This window comes from Paramisgurnus dabryanus, chromosome 9 (genome assembly GCF_030506205.2).
Source record: "Paramisgurnus dabryanus chromosome 9, PD_genome_1.1, whole genome shotgun sequence".
Taxonomy (NCBI): domain Eukaryota; kingdom Metazoa; phylum Chordata; class Actinopteri; order Cypriniformes; family Cobitidae; genus Paramisgurnus; species Paramisgurnus dabryanus.
In genome coordinates, this window is record NC_133345.1 from 35,010,197 (window position 1) to 35,028,083 (window position 17,887).

The following is a 17,887-nucleotide window of genomic DNA, read 5'->3' on the forward strand; positions in this document are numbered from 1 at the left end:
AGATGAGTGGTAACCCGGTGGGGTCTTCTGCTGTTGTAGCCCATCCGCCTCAAGGTTGTGCATGTTGTGGCTTCACAAATGCTTTGCTGCATACCTCGGTTGTAACGAGTGGTTATTTCAGTCAAAGTTGCTATTCTATCAGCTTGAATCAGTCGGCCCATTCTCCTCTGACCTCTAGCATCAACAAGGCATTTTCACCCACAGGACTGCCGCATACTGGATGTTTTTCCCTTTTCAAACAATTCTTTGTTAACCCTAGAAATGGTTGTGCGTGAAAATCCCAGTAACTGAGCCGATTGTGAAATACTCAGACCGGCCCGTCTGGCACCAACAACCATGTTACGCTCAAAATAGCTAAAATCACCTTTCTTTCCCATTCTGACATTAAGTTTGGAGTTCAGGAGATTGTCTTGACCAGGATCACACACCTAAATGCATTGAAGTAACTGCCATGTGATTGGTTGATTAGATAATTGCATTAATGAGAAATTGAACAGGTGTTCCTAATAAATCCTTTAGGTGAGTGTGTGTGTGTGTCTATATATATATATATATATATATATATATATAGATAGATAGATAGATAGATAGATAGATAGATAGATAGATAGATAGATAGATAGATGGATAGATGGATAGATGGATAGATGGATAGATGGATAGATAGATAGATAGATAGATAGATAGATAGATAGATAGATAGATAGATAGATAGATAGATATTTTGACCCCAACTCTAGGTTGAAGATAACTTAACATTTTGTGTAGATGTATGTACTTTTAATTTGCTTAATGTATGGAAAATTTAAACCAGTGGTTGGGTCTGTCTATATTACACCAAACCTATAATTGTCTTTACTGTGCTGTAAAATAACTTTCACTCTAAAAATGCTGGGTTTTTTCAACCCACAATTGGGTAAAATATGGATAAACCCAGCCGCTGGATTTAAATTCACCTATAAAATAGTTCAACCAAAATGCTGGATAGTTGTCAAATATGAAAATTTTCTAAAAATTGTGGGGTTTGTTCATGTTTTACCCAACCATGCTGTTTTTTCCAGCAGGGATTCAGGGTATTAAGCTATTTCTTGTAACTGTTCATTTAAAATATGTATAGAAATGTAACCAGTCCTACTCGCACCTGCTGGCACCACACTGGTCTGGCACGAGAGTAAATAATTAAATTATCTTTTAAATTGTGAAATTGTCTTTATTTTAAGCTGTTTATACGGGGATAATCATGGGGGATACATTTCGGGATAAAAAATAATTAATCAGAGGCAGGGATAGAAAAACCAGAGGGGGATAATCCCCCCCCATCCCCCCAGCAAATCGCACCCTGAGTATAAGTGCAACTCAGTCCTGTATGGGGGTAAGAAACATCAGGCTTGTAACAAGTCTCATGGCCGGCAGGTTGCGACTGTGGTGCCTTTGAGCAAGACACCTTAACCCCAATTGCCCCCGGGCACTGAAGGCATAGCTGCCCACTGCTCCGGGTGTGTGTGTGTTCATAACTTGCAGTGTGTTTTACTCGCTGCGATAGGTTAAGTGCAGAGGTCACATTTTGATTATGCATTGCATACTTGACAAGCATGTCACACTTTCATAAGGGCTTTGAAATCATTTTATCCTTATACTGTATATTTAAGGATGTCATAAAAAGTCTGGTCATGCACACTTGCATTTTTACAACACTGATGCATGGTGCACTTCCCCAAATTCGTATAATTTCTGGACTTACATGTGCAATAAAATCTCCGCAATATAGAAGCTCAGCTCACTTACAAATCTATGAATAAACCACAACTTGTGTTACTATCACAGAGATTCACTTAATCAATCTCAAATCATCACTTTCACTGTTGCTCACTGGTGGAATGATCACCGAAACCTTATTCAAACCGCTGACTTCCTTGCAATCTCTTCACAAGCACTTAACCGAATCATGTTAATGAAGTAATACTACAAAGGCATGAAAATCATTTGAATATGTCTCAAAGACATGGCTGTTGCATTTTACATTTGCATTACATATGCGCTGTCCTTCATTGTATATTAGCCTATATTAATAGTGCAGTACAGTACACTCTTAAAAATAAAGGATCATTTAGGCTGAATTGTTTCCAAATAAAAAGAAAATGGTTCTTTTGAAACGGTTCTTATGACTAAATGGTTATTTGAGTAACGCAAAATTATTTGTCTATGTCATTGCTGTGAAAATCTTTAAGGCATCTTAATATTTAAGTGTGTAAGAATCATTTTGCTTTGACACAATCTTTAGTTTCACCAATCAGCCCTTGGTAAATACGAGCAAAAAAAGCTTGGAAAATAAATCTACATTGTTTCTCCATTTTGTCTTTTATTTTAAAAATGCACACAAAATACGATGTTTCATTGATGCAAAATAAATGAAAGTGTGTTTGTGTGTGTGTGTGTGGGGGGGTTACATCATAATTTGTTTTGTTAACGATTATATTTCTTGAGGATCCTCAGGAAAAATAACCTTGAACAGAAGCTGCTGAAGTCTTTTTACCGGTCAACCATAGAAAGTGTAAATCACCTTTTGCATTACAGTTTGGTATGCGGGATGTTCTGCGGCGAATAGGAAGGCACTGCAGAGGATCATAGGCACAGCCCAAAAAATCGTATGCTGTCCCCTGCCCTCCCTGGAGGAGCTTGCCAATTCCCGCTGTGTCAATAGAACCAAATCTATACTCAAGGACATCCTGCTCATCACTTGTTTAATCTGCTCCCCTCCGGCAGGCGCTACAGGTCATTGACAGCACGAACTAGCAGACTAACCAATAGTTTTTCCCCTGGGCTATACGCTCTGTGAATAAACAATTATCTTGTGCCAAAGGGCCTTATTCTACCACAACTCACCCCCTATCGTAACCTATTGCACTTTGTACAATTAGAAGCCTTTGTAATGATGGTTGCTGCTATTCTATATTTATGTGACTGGGAGGGAGCGAGTACGAGTTTGTGTTGTTTGGGAGGGATTGTTGATTTTGTTGTCTGTTAGATAATTTATTTATTTATATTTATTATCTATTTTCTTTTATTTATTTATATATGTATATTTTTTTATAATTATTATTATCTTTTAAGTACGAAGCTAGAGAGTGGCACTTTGAATTTCGTTGTTTTAATACACTGTATTTTTACAATGACAATAAACTTGAAACTTGAGGTGATCTTAGATTATTCATCCATAAAGAATTTCTTCAGACCCTTCATGTGTTGCTGATCTCTCATCTTCAGTCATTTTCAGTCATAATATCTTGAAAAAAGATTTAACCACAACCCATAAGATTTCTAGTTGAGCAAGTCAGGTTTTGACTTTTTTATCTTTTGGTATTTGATATATAATCCATGACGTGTATCTGAATAAGATGTCCAGGACCTCTGGTATAAAAGTTGGTTCATTTAATGGTAGATATTGAGTAGTTTTAACTCCTGTGTGTTCCTGCTGCCAAAAAAAAAAGTTTTCAACAATTTAAAGTTTTAGTATATACTGGAGTTAGTTTTTGCATAAGAGCAGATGATTTCTTAAACTCAAACAACTTGTGGTGATGGTGATGCTATTTTCCTTAAATTTTTTTTTCTGACCCCAAAACTGATTTTTGAAGTTATCCACCCTGTAATCCTTGGAAAGTCTTTGGCCACTCAAATTATTCTCCTTGCTGAGCATTAAGACAATGTAGACACATTTGAGACATCTCCGGTCGATTAAAACTATTGAAATGTTTAACTATTTCCTTAAAAACACTTTTTATATTGTTTAGCTCAACATTTTTTTTTTGCTGCACATCAGAAGTCTTTGGTTTTACTCATGAAGGGGATTTGGTCTTTGTGTTACTTTATATTTATTCTCCTGTGAAACTGGAAGTTATGACTGTACATCATCTTGTTTCTAGTCACCTTGGTGTGCTAAGAAATGTTAATATTAATGGGAATATACTTCAGAGATATTTTACTCATAAACTTTCTGGGGGACAATAATTGTATTAACATTTATTTCAAAGTTCACCCCCCTCCCCCCACACACACTTTCAATTGTTTTACTTCAATGAACCATGGTATTTTTGTGATTTTTTTTATTTAAGCTCAAAATGAGAAACATTGTAGATTTATTTTCACAGCTTTCTTTGCTCATATTAACCAAGGGGGCTTATATTTTTGTCCACAGTTATACCTTATTTTAGAAGAAGAAAAGTCCTTAGAAAAGTAAAAAACACGGGAGTGATGATGACAGAGAGAGAGAGAGAGAAAGAGAGAGAGAGAGAGAGAGAGAGAGAGAGAGAGAGAGAGAGAGAGAGAGAGAGAGAGAGAGAGAGAGAGAGAGAGAGAGAGCGAGCGCGTGCCAATCTCTGGCATTAGTAGTGAATAACCACACGCGTAGGCTATTTACTAATAATTTTTGCACTTGGGAGGGGAAATCTTTTCTAGAAATTACAGCCCACAGGAGTGAGTGGGTGCTCATGGATAAGAGCAGCACGCACCCTTGAAATATCGCTGAGATCTCATCAAGCGCACTTTATTTCTGCGCATAATCTGACGCACAACGGAGCGCATCACAAATAAGGTAAGAGATGCATTAGGGTACTTTGTTCTCTCATTTACTAATGAAAGCAAACAAAGACATTTATTTAAACTTGATCAAATTTATTATAATTACAATTTCAAAAGTATGTAGACTTAAAAAGAATATAAGGAATTCGAATATATTGTTTCCATATATAGTTTGATTAGTAAAATTGCTAATTACACATTAATAATAAATACAACTTATAATTTGAATGGTAAATTCATACTTTTCTATTGTTTTTATTTACTTTACATATACTGACTTTACATAATTTTATTGACATTTATATACTTTACATACATTTTTATTATTATTTTTTTAAATAAATGATTTAGACTAATATATATATATTTTTTTACCAGATGGGTTTGTTGGTGAGATTCGTTCTTCTCTTCAGTTTGTTCATCATACGGATGTCTGCGCTTAATGTTTTCCCTGAGAAATGTAAGAATATCGATTAAATCCTCCTGCATACATGAGTACACAGACACTTGACTGATGGGAACTTCTGTTTAACGCCGGCTAGTTTAATATTAAGCGTACTTTAATAATAACTACAAATTAATCTTTACCCAAACGACTTTATTGCATTAAGTCATTATTTACACAGTAGTTCAGTTTAATTTTAAATTATTTAATGCTGGGTTATTTTCTGCAATGGGTTAAAAAGGGACGAACCCAGTCGATGGGTTAAATTAACCAGAAAATGTTAATATTTTACTCAACAAGGTGTTAAAAATAACCCTGCAATTTTTTAGAGTTTAGCATTTTAATTTTGACCACGATGAATTTTCTCATATTCTTATCTATTTTTTTTATTCTTTAACGCAGTCGTCCTTGGTGAGGAACACGACAACATTACGCTTGATTGTAAAACAAATAAAAAGAGTGTCACGTGGAAACTACAGGATTCATTCGGCTACATGGAAGAACTGGATTCACCCTATGAAAAACCCAATGGTACGAAACTGATCGTATACGACCTGCGAGAAGACCAAACTGGGAATTACACCTGTTGGAGTGACGAAGGTGTTGAAGATTACACCTATCTTCTACTGGACAAGTCTAAAGAACCTGCAGGTAGGAATTAATTATGCTAAACATTATGCTAAAACCAGCCTAAAGAAGTTTAGTTGGTCTGGCTACTGCTCAGCTGGTTTTACCTGCATGAGAATCAGCTAACACATTTAAAACCATCCTGCTAAATAACGAGATTGGAATACTAAAACTTGCCAACCAGTTTAGTATTTTGTGCGGTGAAAATAAAACGTGTTTTTGGATAAATACACACAAAAAAATTGCTGGGTTGTCTGAACCCCACCGGTCAAAAGGGGAAAAACCCAGCCGTTGGGTTAAAAATGTTGACGTTTCGACCCAATGCTGGTTTGAAAATAACGCAGCATTTAAAGAGTACAACTTTATTTGGTGCTGGAACAAACATTCCAGCAGATTTTAAGCTCATGTTTTCTTATAACCTAATATTTCCTCTTCATTTTATGAATAGGTTAATGTTATGGATTTGGTTTAGCGTCATGGAAAATGCGCAACCGTGTCTTAATCATGCCAATACGCAATATCACATGAACACATTACGCATGTCTGCCCATAGCCGCTGCATCAGATGTTTCAATGCGATCTATATGTTCTGTTCAACCCCATCAGGCTCAGATGAAGTTTTGTCTTTCTTTACAGGTCTCAATATAAATTGCACAGCCGAAACTTTTTCCTGCGCCAAAAACCTGAAGTGCTCGTGGAGCGCATCCGATTACACAGCTTTCAGACTACGCAACATGCGGTATGAGAAACTGAAACACCCACACGTATTAAGTTGATTTTAAACTGTGATTCATGTAAGAATGTTGTATTTGTATGTAGTGACGGTGGTAGCTGGGTGTCACAGGCTGTGGATGGGGTATTTTATGTGCCACACTCCACAAATTCTTTTTCGGAGGAGTCTGAGCGCCTGCTGATAACAGGAGAAGCGGTTTCATCATGCTGCTATAAAAAAACCGAGAACAGCTTCTTCTTGCGTGAGATTGGTGAGTATGTTAGTTAGACTTGCCAGTTTCTCACGATCCTATTGTGTTGTAGCTCAGCTGGTAACTTGAGGTTATGGGTTCAGCACTAGCGGCACACGTCCTGATTAAAAATGTATTGAATGCACTGCAAGTAGCTTTGGATAGATGCGTTTGCCAAATGCGTAAATGCTGTTGTTGGAAAATTGTACGAACGGTTGAGGTGAGATATGAACAATTATTGAATTAAGTTTTTTAAATAAAATGTTTTGACTGCTTTAGCAATATAGAGAACAGAAACTTTGAAAGGGTCCTCTTTGGTTCCCCAAAGTTGAAAGTTTCTTACCTTTTTATAGTCTGAACAACTTTTTTCCACTTAAAAGAAATGTTCTGCTTCTGTAGATGTTAATGAACCTTAATTTTTATGTAATTTATGTAACACTTTACAATAAGATTGTATTTGTTAACAAATGCATTAGCATGAACTAACACTTTTATCAGCATTTGTGTTCATTGGGTATCGAACCCATAACCTTGTGCGCCATTCTCTACCAATTGAGCAATATAAACACTTAAGTCATCTTGTCACTGACTGCATGTCATCGATTTGTTTTTGCTAGTTAAACCCGCTGGTCCGAACATTTCCAAATGTTTTCAAAGAAAAAAAAAAGACACAATGGAAGTGGAAGTGGAGGTGAAGCCTCCCTCGACGTGGCCGCAGCCGCACAGTTTCTTTCCTCTGACGCATCAGATTGAGTACGAGATGCGCGACGACGGGAAGGTAATATTATGTAAATTCGTTTACATTTTCATAGTATTTTTGTTTGAACAACTAGAAGCTCTCTGTCTGCGGTAAACAACGAAAGAAGTTTCATTTCAAGATCCTCATTTATTCATTTCTGACTTTCTATGCGTCTCTCTCAGGTGAAGACTCATCAATGGAATGGGCCAACGGTTGAAGTTCAGGGGGTCGTCACAAAATTGAGAGTACGCTGCAGAGACCCGCTGGTCCTCTCTCAATGGAGCGAATGGACACCATGGAAAAATGTAACCCACTGATTCAAATCTATTTATGTTTCTCTTATCCTAACTCTATTATGAACCTATTTATTTAATTATTATTTATATTTATTTATTTATTTATTTATTTATTTTTGTATGATCATGTGACATGACTTCATGTTTGCATGATATAAATGTTTTTCTATCCTATTAAAGTAACTTTGATGGTCATCGCAATTATATCTGTCTCTCTGTCTCTTGATTTTGCTCACATTATTCATGTTACACAAATGTTGGTTTATGGTGACCCCAAAAGATATTTAGGAACACCGTACTAATGTTATTGCATTAAAAAGCAAAATAACATTTTAAATGGCAACTGCAAACAAATGATGCTAGCTAGATCTAAATATTTTTTATTGTAATGACTCCAAATGTGATATTTTAGTGGAAGTATGAAGTCTCATATGTTTCATTTAAATTTTAAGTTAAAATTTAAAGTTAGTTTAAAGGGAAGGTTCACCCTAAAATAAAAATGATATCATTATTTACTCAACCTCATATAATTTGAACCCCCAATGTCTTTCCTTGTTCTTCAGAATTCAAACTTAGATTTTCCAAAAGTGTTGTTTTGGGTTTTTTTGGTTACTATGTGAGTGCATGGTGACTTGTCAAGTCTCAAAAGAACTAAAATATGATGTGTTAATTTTTTACACACTGTTTGTGTGATGCCATTTAACACATGTGTCATTTCGTGTTAAAATAAACGAAAGGGACAACACAAGTTGTGTTAAAAATAACACAAAAAATATTAAACTAACAGAGAATGTGTTGTTTTTAACACGTCTGTTTTTAGAGTGCAAAAGTCTGAAATAACTTTACTCGACCGGTGCCCTATATATTTTAAATGTCCTAAAGGCATACTGAAGGATTTGGTGAAAAAAAATCAAACTAAAATATACATTTTATTATTTGATTAAAGTCTTGACCTATTTCTCCCTTTCAATGAACATTCTCTGTGTCCGTACTGTTGTTTTAGGATGTTTACTTTAAAATAATCTGCAATAACAGCGATATCCACAGCAAAAAAGTAGAAGGAGTAAATGTTTTTAAGACACTTAAAGTATATATGACACACACGAGTCGAGAGATATTTATTTAACACGTTGGGGTTCTTCCAAACTTGAAGAGGCGGTTATCATTCACTCCCATAGTAACCAGAAAACCCAAAACAACACTTCTGCATTTGGGTTCTGAAGAACAAAGAAGGACATTGGGGGTTCAAATGACAAAGTCTTTAAGACTACTTGTAAAACTGACACCCAAATAATGGTGTCCTTTTGGGGCCGTTGTACTTGAGAGAGAGAGATGCTTGAGTCCAAATATCATTTGTGTGTTTACAAGAGTGCAAATGATTGTTTGTTCTCCATAGGTATCAACACGAAGGAAAGCATACCAAGACAAAGAACAGAAAAAACAACAGAGAAAAAAACAACAGAGAAAAAACAACAAAGAAAAAAACAACAGAGAAAAAAACAACAGAGGAAAAAAACAGAAAAAAAACTAAGAACTCATCTAACCTGGACTGGTTTCTAAATGTTTAACTATATTGTATTAAAAGATCATCTTGACTGATGAGCTAAGAACAGTTTTAAAACTTTGAATCAACAGCAGAGGGCAGCAGTGAGTAATGGAGAAATGCTGCCTCATATATGATGCTTCATGCATAGTTTTCACATTAGGAAGTTTTAATAGTATTATAATTTTGGTATGAAGCTATATGATTAAGTGTAATAAAAATATATAAAAAATATTTTTCCAAAACAAATCTTTATTTTGAATCTCTAATTTTCACTATCCTCTTTAACTTGCGTGTCCTTAACTGGCTCTTGCTCTCCTCCAATCTCATCTATTACGGCAGCGTCATGTTGTGTTTGCAGCAGGTTTTGGTTTTGATTGGTAGGATTTGCCGTGACAAACAGCCAATGATTATTATCCTGCTCGGCCTTATGGGAGTCCAAAAAAGTGTGAGCGGTGAGCTCATATTCTTTACCAAATGGAGTCCTATACACACAAACACAAATAAATAAACACATTTGTTTTAACTGACAGATAATAATAATAATAATACATTTTATTTGTAATGTGCTTTTCTCACACCCAAAGATAACATTAGACTGTATAAACTTTATATATTACTTTCTGTTCAGGATTAAATTTGTAAGGAAATGGTTCATGCAACTGAAACGTATGTACCTAATTTGCATCATTTTGCATTGCTGGGTAATGTGAAATGTAAATTCTTAAATAAAAGTGCTACAAAAGTGATGCCATAGAAATGCACGTTACCTAAAATCTAGTTTATCACAAATAGCACAAGCCTGAAACATTTAGGTAAAGTAAGTAAACACTTTTATTTTTATTTCCCGTAAACAAGATTTTGTCACTATTTATGCACCCATTTAAACTCTGTCATCCATACATACAAAAGAAAACATATTAATTAATTTATTATGTTATTTACCTATTAGTGTTATTAGGGCTGTTTATCAGCAAGAATATCACCATGCGACAAGTATCATGATACGCGTTGCAATGTAATATGTTTTGAATACATTGCAGTGCTTTAAACTGAGGCAATATATTGGCATATTTCTATTTTAGGAATATAATAGGATATCATTTTAGGAAAGGTGTCATTGTGAACACACCATCATATGCAAATCTTAGCAAAAAAAATTGTGACGTACCCCTACTCTAGTTCTTCCTGTCACTAGGGGTGGGCGATAAACAGTTAGGTATGGTAACCGGAAGAAATGTATTAACCGGTAGAGATTTTGGACTATCATCTCTTTCAAGGTTTGTACACGTATTTAAGCACCAAAGTTTTACAACAAGTGATTCCAAGCCATTGAAACACAAACAACAGTGCTTAATGCGTGTGATGTTTCTGTGTGAGAGAAACGCGCATGCCATGCATCTTGTATGATTAAAAACATATACATCCATATTGCATTTTTGAGAATTGATACAGTGTTGCCAAACAAAATATCACATTACTCACATGTACTGTAACAATATATCCGTACACCCCTAAATGTTAAAATGCTAAAACCTGTTTCAACGCCCGATTACATCATGCATGACATATGAATTTGGGTATACATATTTACCTGTAGCTTGCTCACTTAAACTGAGTAATTGTGGTATTGATTTACAATTTAAAAAAATATATACATCTTACCACAGGATGTAACTGCCCAGTGCAGCCAAGCATTGATTGGTTTTACGGTGGGAAATCAAAACCTTGCTGTTCACCTGCAAAAACAGTATCCATTATACATCAGATGTACACAATGTCATCAATTATTCATGCTGTGTGCAGTGTACGCAAGCTTATGCATAAGAACGTCTTCTTAATGTTTGAAAATGACAGACATTACATATGAAAGATATGCTATACCTGCACAGGATATCCCTCGTTTTCAAATCTTTCTTGAGGGTCCAAATACATCATTCTCCACCAGCACAGAAAATCAAGGGTCTCTACTAAGCTCAACTCCTGTAGTCGAGACTTCTTAGCACACTTCTGAAATGTCCTGTGGTCACTGGCAAGGTAGAGCTGTGGAGTCATGCAGATTAATAATAATAATATATTTTATTTGTAAAGCACTTTTCATAGTTAAAAACAATCCAAAAGTGCTACAGCGGACATTCCCAAACTGTGGTCCGCGGACCACTAGTGGTCCGTGAGGGTACTGCAGGTGGTCCGTGTAAAGGCAAAAGAAAATTTAAAATAATATATATATTTAAGAATATCTATATAAAGAATATTGATATAATAATATTGATATCATTTTTTAACTAAATTGTCATTTTTCAATTGTTCGAAATAAAGAATTCATTAATTCATTAATTCATAGCCTTTATAGTCAATTTATATGAAACAAAATTTTTATAAATGGAATGAATAAGGCCTGTTATTATTTTAATTTCCAGTTAGTTTCTTGAGCTCTTTATATGAGGTGGTCCGCGAAAATTTTTGATTACAAATAGTGGTCCACACACACAACAAGTTTGAAAACCCCTGTGCTACAGAGTATACACAAAGTTAAAAACATAAGTATAAACGATAGAAAAGATAAAAATGTTAGCAAAGGTTTTCAGTTCTTTCTTAAAAGAATCCATGGCTTGGGGAGCCCTTAGGTTGTCTGGAAGGGAATTCCAAAGACGTGGCGCAGCTGAGCAGAAGGCTCGATCTCCCATAGTGCGAAGCTTACATCTGGGGGGTTGAAGAAGGGCTTTGTTTCCAGAGCGGAGGTAGCGTGAAGAGTTTTGTGTAGTGAGTAGTTCCTTTAAGTAGGGGGGTGCGTTTCCGTAGATGCATTGATGGGTAAGTAGGATGATTTTATAATTGATCCTGTATGATACAGGGAGCCAGTGGAGTGAGTGAAGTATGGGTGTGGTATGATTTTCTTATCCTCATTAGGATTCTGGCAGCACTATTTTGAAGTTTTTGAAGGCTTTTGCCAGGAATCCCATAGAGGAGAGCGTTGCTGTAGTCCAGCCTCGAAGATACAAAAGCAAGGACAAGTTTTTCAGCATCTGCCAGACCAAGTGTGGGACGGAGTTTAGCAATGTTCCTAAGGTGATAGAATGAGGTCTTACACAAGTGTTTTATGTGGGCATCAAATGTGAGTTGAGCATCAAATCTTACGCCCAGATTGGTGACTGTCGATGATAGTGGAATGTTTTGACCAGAGAATGTAATATGGGTTATATTTGATGACTGAACCTGATGTGGTGTACCGACTAAAATAGCTTCTGTTTTGGAGCTATTTAGCTGTAGAAAATTAGTCTTCATCCATGCCTCAATCTCCTCAAGGCAGGAACTCAGTGATGGCTTTAGATGAATTATGGTTGGTCTTTATATATAGCTGAGTGTCATCGGCATAACAATGAAAAGATATTCCATGCCTGTTGATGATGTGGCCAAGGGGAAGAGTATAGATGGTGAACAGGATTGGTCCAAGAACCGACCCTTGAGGAACACCGCATGTGACTGTGTGCGTTTGAGATTTTACATCTCCCAAGGAGACATACTCTGTTCTTCCAGACAGGTAGGACTGGAACCAGCCTAGAGCAGTGTCAGAAAGTTGAATAGTGTGGTGAAGGCACTGAAGGAGGATATTGTGATCAACCGTGTCAAACGCTGCAGATAGATCCAGTAGGATAAGTAGCGATCAAAGCTGTTTCTGAACTGTGGGCAGAACGGAAACCCGACTGAAATTTTTCAAAAAGGAGATTTGATATTAGGTGATCCTGTATTTGGGCGGCAACAACTTTTTCTAGAACTTTGGACAGGAATGGTAAGTTGGAAATGGGCCTGTAGTTTTCGAGAGCTTCAGGGTCTAAAGTAGGCTTTTTTAGAAGTGGTTTAATGACAGCAGTTTTGAGAGCCGATGGAACATGACCAGTGTGTAGAGAAAGGTTGATGACTTTGGTTATTAGGGGACTAAGAAAACTGATGTGTGTTTTCACCAGAGCTGTAGGAAAAGGATCCAGTGTACAGGTGGAAGCTTTCATCCTGCCGACGATGTCCTCAACTTGTTGCTTAGAGATTTCAGAAAAATAACAGAGAGGCTGGAAAATCCCAGACTGTGGGTCAGCAGTAGGGACAGACAGAGCAGGGGAGATGGAGAGGAGAAAGCGGATGGTGTCAACTTTTTTCCTGAAATAAGTGATAAAGCTGTTGCATTTCTCTTCTGATGTGTCACTGTATAAAGCAGTTTGTGGCTTGATGAGATTATTTATGGTAGAGAAAAGCTGCTTGGAGTTTCCCGATGATATTTGAGTAGAACTGTGTCCGTGCTTTTTTTAATGACCTTGAGTAAGCCTTTTGATGTTCTTGATAGGCTATTTTGTGAACAGTACGCCGCTCAAGAACACGCCCAGCTGTTTTCATTTTCCGTTCTGAAGTGAACCAGGGTGATGTACGTGAGAAAGTGACTGTTCATGTTTTTACAGGTGCATGGAAGTCCAAAATACTGCTCAGAGTGTTGTTATAAAAATCCACTGATTCATTTACTGATGTAAAATTTGCTGATGGGATTTGGAGGAGGTCCAAAGCCATAGTGTCAGTGTTGATATTTCTTATGTTTCTTGTGTGTTGGGACGTCAACATGCTGTTTGAGATTTAGACTGTCCAATAGCTGTAGAAAATCAACTGCTGGATGACAGGAGGGGGTGTCAACATGAATGTTCAAATCTCCAAGTATGACAATATTTTCAGATGTAGTACAGAAGGAGGTGAGAAATTCATTTATCTCTGAGATAAAAGCTGGATTTTGCTTAGGAGGCCGATAAATAATAAGAATAGTCATATTGAAGGGTGGTTTACATCTGAAAGCAAGGCATTCAAAGGTGGACAGCGTAGACAACGGGGTGAGTTTTAAGTCACTGCGGTGTAATACTGCTAGGCGACCACCACGACCAGAGTGGCGGGCTTTTTCCAAGTATTGATAACCAGGAGGACATGCTTCATTTAATGTAAAATATCCCTCTGGCCGATGCCAGGTCTCAGTAAGACACATGATATCAATATTCCTGTCCAATATGTGCCTGTGTATAAGACAAGATTTATTTGAGAGAGACTGTGTGTTAAACAGTACTATTTTGATGTTTGATGGAGTGGTGTACTGTAAAGAACGAAGTAGACTGAAAACCACTCCACGTTTTATATTCCGCTCCGTACTGACAGGTCTATTTATTCCACGTAGAGAGGCGTTCTGATGACGTAGATGCCGTGCGACAGTGTGCTCGGTTGACCAGAGAGTTGGAATGGAGTCACCAGACTGAGAGAAAACAAACTTTCTGCGGCAGCTTCTATGGATGTAGCGGGGTCTGTTTTGAAGTTTCAGTTGTTTAATGGCTGAGATTGCTGTTTAATGGACTGCTGTTATTTCTCAAATTAAGCAGTTGCGGGATGGAGTATTTCAGCGTCATGTCGCTTTAGCGAGGAGACCCGAAAATTCTGTCCAGCCTGTCGGCAAGTGGCTACTCGCCAGCCGAGGAGATGCCACCCTGTCCAACGGGGACCAACTTAGCAGTGAAGTATTGTTCGTTTTGACGATATTTGGCACAGATGTCGACGAGCAACATCAAAACCACAGGGTCAGCAAACAGTAGTAAAACTCAGATGAAACGGCTCAAAACAAAGTAAAAGCCAACGTTGCACGAGGAAGATTGGCAGCAACATCAGGTACGACACAAAAATCCATAAATCCAAATACTCCAATCAGAAGGACATTTCTTAAGACGTTTTCTAAAGGGAGAAGCGGCAACAGATAGTGCCAGCGTCCTCTCCCTCCGGCAAGAAATGCTAATTGCATTCTGAGGTTAAATGGTAAGACCACACACACACATTTAAAAACAGTACACTTTATAAACATTTAACATTCTTGCTTACCTCTCCGGCAAAGCCTGCTGTAGTTCTAAGAGCGAAATTTTGATCATATCTGACCACCTCTCCATCTGAAGTCCCATCAACACTAAAAACAGACCACAGGTGATGATGCAGATCTGCATATGTATGTGCTTATGTGTTTGTGTCTTTACCTTGTGATGACAAAGGCGTTTCTGACACAGGGGTCCATAATGTGGGCTCCACCAACTTGAAGGGGCCCTAAAAGATGGGGATTTGTTTGCGAATGTGAATCAATATTGCTGCTGTCGGCAATGATGCTGAGGACACAGGGTCTGCGCGGGTCAAGCTGTCCACCTCCAGGGTTCACCAGAATGACTGTGTCTCCAAAGTGCAAAAAGCCATCCACCGACACTGATAAGCTAACCTACGAAACAAAGTAGTCAGCCTCACGTACAGCGGTTCTTAATAGATTTATTTTACATGTATGCACTAAGCAGATGCTTTTAGCCAAAGTGACTTAGTGCATTCAAGCTATACATTTGCCATCACTACGACTGCTTTCTGGGAATCAAACACACGACCTTTGCACTGTTAATAAAATGCTCTTGCAATGGAGCTACACAAACACTGTTTTACTACTACAGTTAAAATATATGCATTTAAATTTATATGCTTATTATCCAAAGGGACTTATGCTGCGTACACACCAAACGCGAAGCATCGCGTTCCTCGCTCTAGATTACTCGTGGGATTTAACTTCTTGTTATGTGAATTTTTTGCTTGAGTTGATTATTTTAACTGTGGGTTCACACCAGACGTGAATTCAACAATTTGCGAGAGTAGATAACATACAAAAGTCAATGCAAAAAAGCGATCAAACGTGTCCTTGAGTGGGGCGATGCGAATGATGCGATATAGGCGGCGCGTTTGCCGCGAAAACACGCGCTACTCGCCTCAAATGCGTTCAACTCGAGCGGAAAATAAACATCACACGAAGTTAAATCCCGCGAGTAATCTAGAGCGAGTAACGCTACGCCCCGTGTCTGGTGTGTACGTAGCATAAGCATTTGAGGCGAATAGCGCGTGTTTTCACAGCGGTCGCATTCAATTCGCGTCATTCACATCGCCCTGCGTGAGTTTGCGTCTATTTGTGTCTTTGCATTGACTTTATGCTACGTACACACCACACACGATTCATCACGTTACTCGCTCTAGATTACTTGCGGGATGTAACTTCTTGTCATGCAAATTTTTCAATGTTGAATATTTCCAACTTGGGCGAAGACGCGTTTGAGGCGAATAGCGTGTGTTTTCGCTGGAAACGCGCAGCCTATATCGCGTCATTCGCATAGCGCCCCTCGAGGACACGTCTGATCGTGTCTTTGCATTGACTTTGTATGTAATCTACTCGCAGCTAAAATACGGTGAACCCACAGTTAAAATAATCAACTCAAGCGAAAAATTCACATGACACGAAGTTAAATCCCACAAGTAATCTAGAGCGAGGAATGCGATGCTTCGCATTTGGTGTGTATCTAGCATAAAGTCAATGCAAAGACACGCATAGACGCGAACTTGGGCTGGGCGATGTGAATGAAGCAAATTGAGTGGCGCGATTGCCGTGAAAACACGCGCTATCCGCCTCAAATGCTTTTGCTACATACACACCAGACGCGGGGCATCGCGTTACTTGCGCAAATCGTTGAACTCACATCTGGTGTGAACCCATGTAGTCTACTCACGCAAATCTTGAATTCACGTTTGGTGTGTACGCCCTATTATTCAAGGTATACAACCCTGGGGATCAAACCCACAACCTTTGCTCTAGCAATGTTCTACCCACTAAGCAACAGAAACATTTGTTTTACAAAAAAAATTATCTGTAGTGGGAAAGAAAGGTTTCTTTTGGGTATACCAAAAATTATTTTGGTATAGAATTTTTATTTTTAAGACTGTAGTTAGTACTGTTTAATTATTGATAAACCAATAGTGAAATCACATTGACAGCAGTTGGCTAAAACAAAACAAAAAAATAAATAAATACAAAGTAAAAGCTAGTTCTGGGAAAGTTTTAGCTTTCTTTGGGTGATGATGGTTGTGCTATGCATTGCATGTACTTTATTTACTAAATATAACACGTAAAGTCTTCGTTTTAAGTTTTGTTCTTACTGGTTGCATGATGTTTTGTCTCAAAGCTCCTTCCTTCTGGACGGTGAGTTCACCTCTCTCTTTCTGAAGAATAAACTCCTTTAGAGTTTCCTGTAAACACACTCATCATTAATTCACATGTATTGTTTGGCTTCAAACTAAGAGCCGTCAAAACATTCAAACCTCTCGTAAAGTCACGTCTTCTTTCCAGTTCCCCACACGGACACGAGGATTGTAGCTTCGAACATGAGTCATTTCGATGCTCTTTGTAAAGTTCGCTCCACTGCTCTGAATAAAAATGTTCCTTTGAATGTGAACTATACGCGTTTACCTCAGGCAAAGAAAGTAACGGTTGCCACGGAGACGGCGAACTGCGCATCTCTACTGCGCAAAGGTTTGTTGTTGCCTTGTGTCCATGGTAACGAGTTCGATTTCTTATGCGCATATGCAGTTCAAAACATAAATAGGTTCACGAATAAAATAATAGTTAATTAATTAAAACAAAAACAAAAATAATTAAAGGTTTGAAGTGATAAAAATGAGCAAAAAATATGAAAGCAATTAACTTTAGCTTACAATGTTATTTATTTATTTGACAAGTTTTCTGGAAATTTTCTCGGTGAGCTCAACAACATTTTGACTCAAATAAAGTTATATTAAACATAAAACATATTTCAAAAATATCTAAGGTTCTTCAATGTAGCT

At 37.5% G+C, this 17,887-nt stretch overlaps 2 protein-coding genes across 2 annotated transcripts; one reads left to right on the forward strand and one right to left on the reverse strand.

Annotated features, from left to right (window-relative positions):
* Positions 1-4,363: 4,363 nt before the first annotated feature.
* Positions 4,364-9,279, forward strand: il12b2 (interleukin 12B 2). Its single transcript, XM_065283627.2, has 8 exons — positions 4,364-4,588; positions 4,954-5,035; positions 5,423-5,671; positions 6,284-6,386; positions 6,467-6,630; positions 7,227-7,387; positions 7,531-7,653; positions 9,041-9,279. The coding sequence occupies exons 2-8, from the start codon at positions 4,954-4,956 to the stop codon at positions 9,173-9,175; spliced, it is 1,017 nt and encodes a 338-aa protein (XP_065139699.1). The 5' UTR covers positions 4,364-4,588; the 3' UTR covers positions 9,176-9,279.
* A 159-nt stretch (positions 9,280-9,438) lies between these two features.
* Positions 9,439-17,575, reverse strand: cfap161 (cilia and flagella associated protein 161). The gene is made up of 7 exons (XM_065283956.2): positions 17,366-17,575; positions 17,204-17,293; positions 15,226-15,458; positions 15,077-15,158; positions 11,072-11,230; positions 10,853-10,926; positions 9,439-9,672 (listed from the first exon to the last, which is right to left on the reverse strand). Exons 1-7 carry the CDS (start codon positions 17,435-17,437, stop codon positions 9,453-9,455), a joined length of 930 nt encoding a protein of 309 aa, XP_065140028.1. The 5' UTR covers positions 17,438-17,575; the 3' UTR covers positions 9,439-9,452.
* Positions 17,576-17,887: the final 312 nt, after the last annotated feature.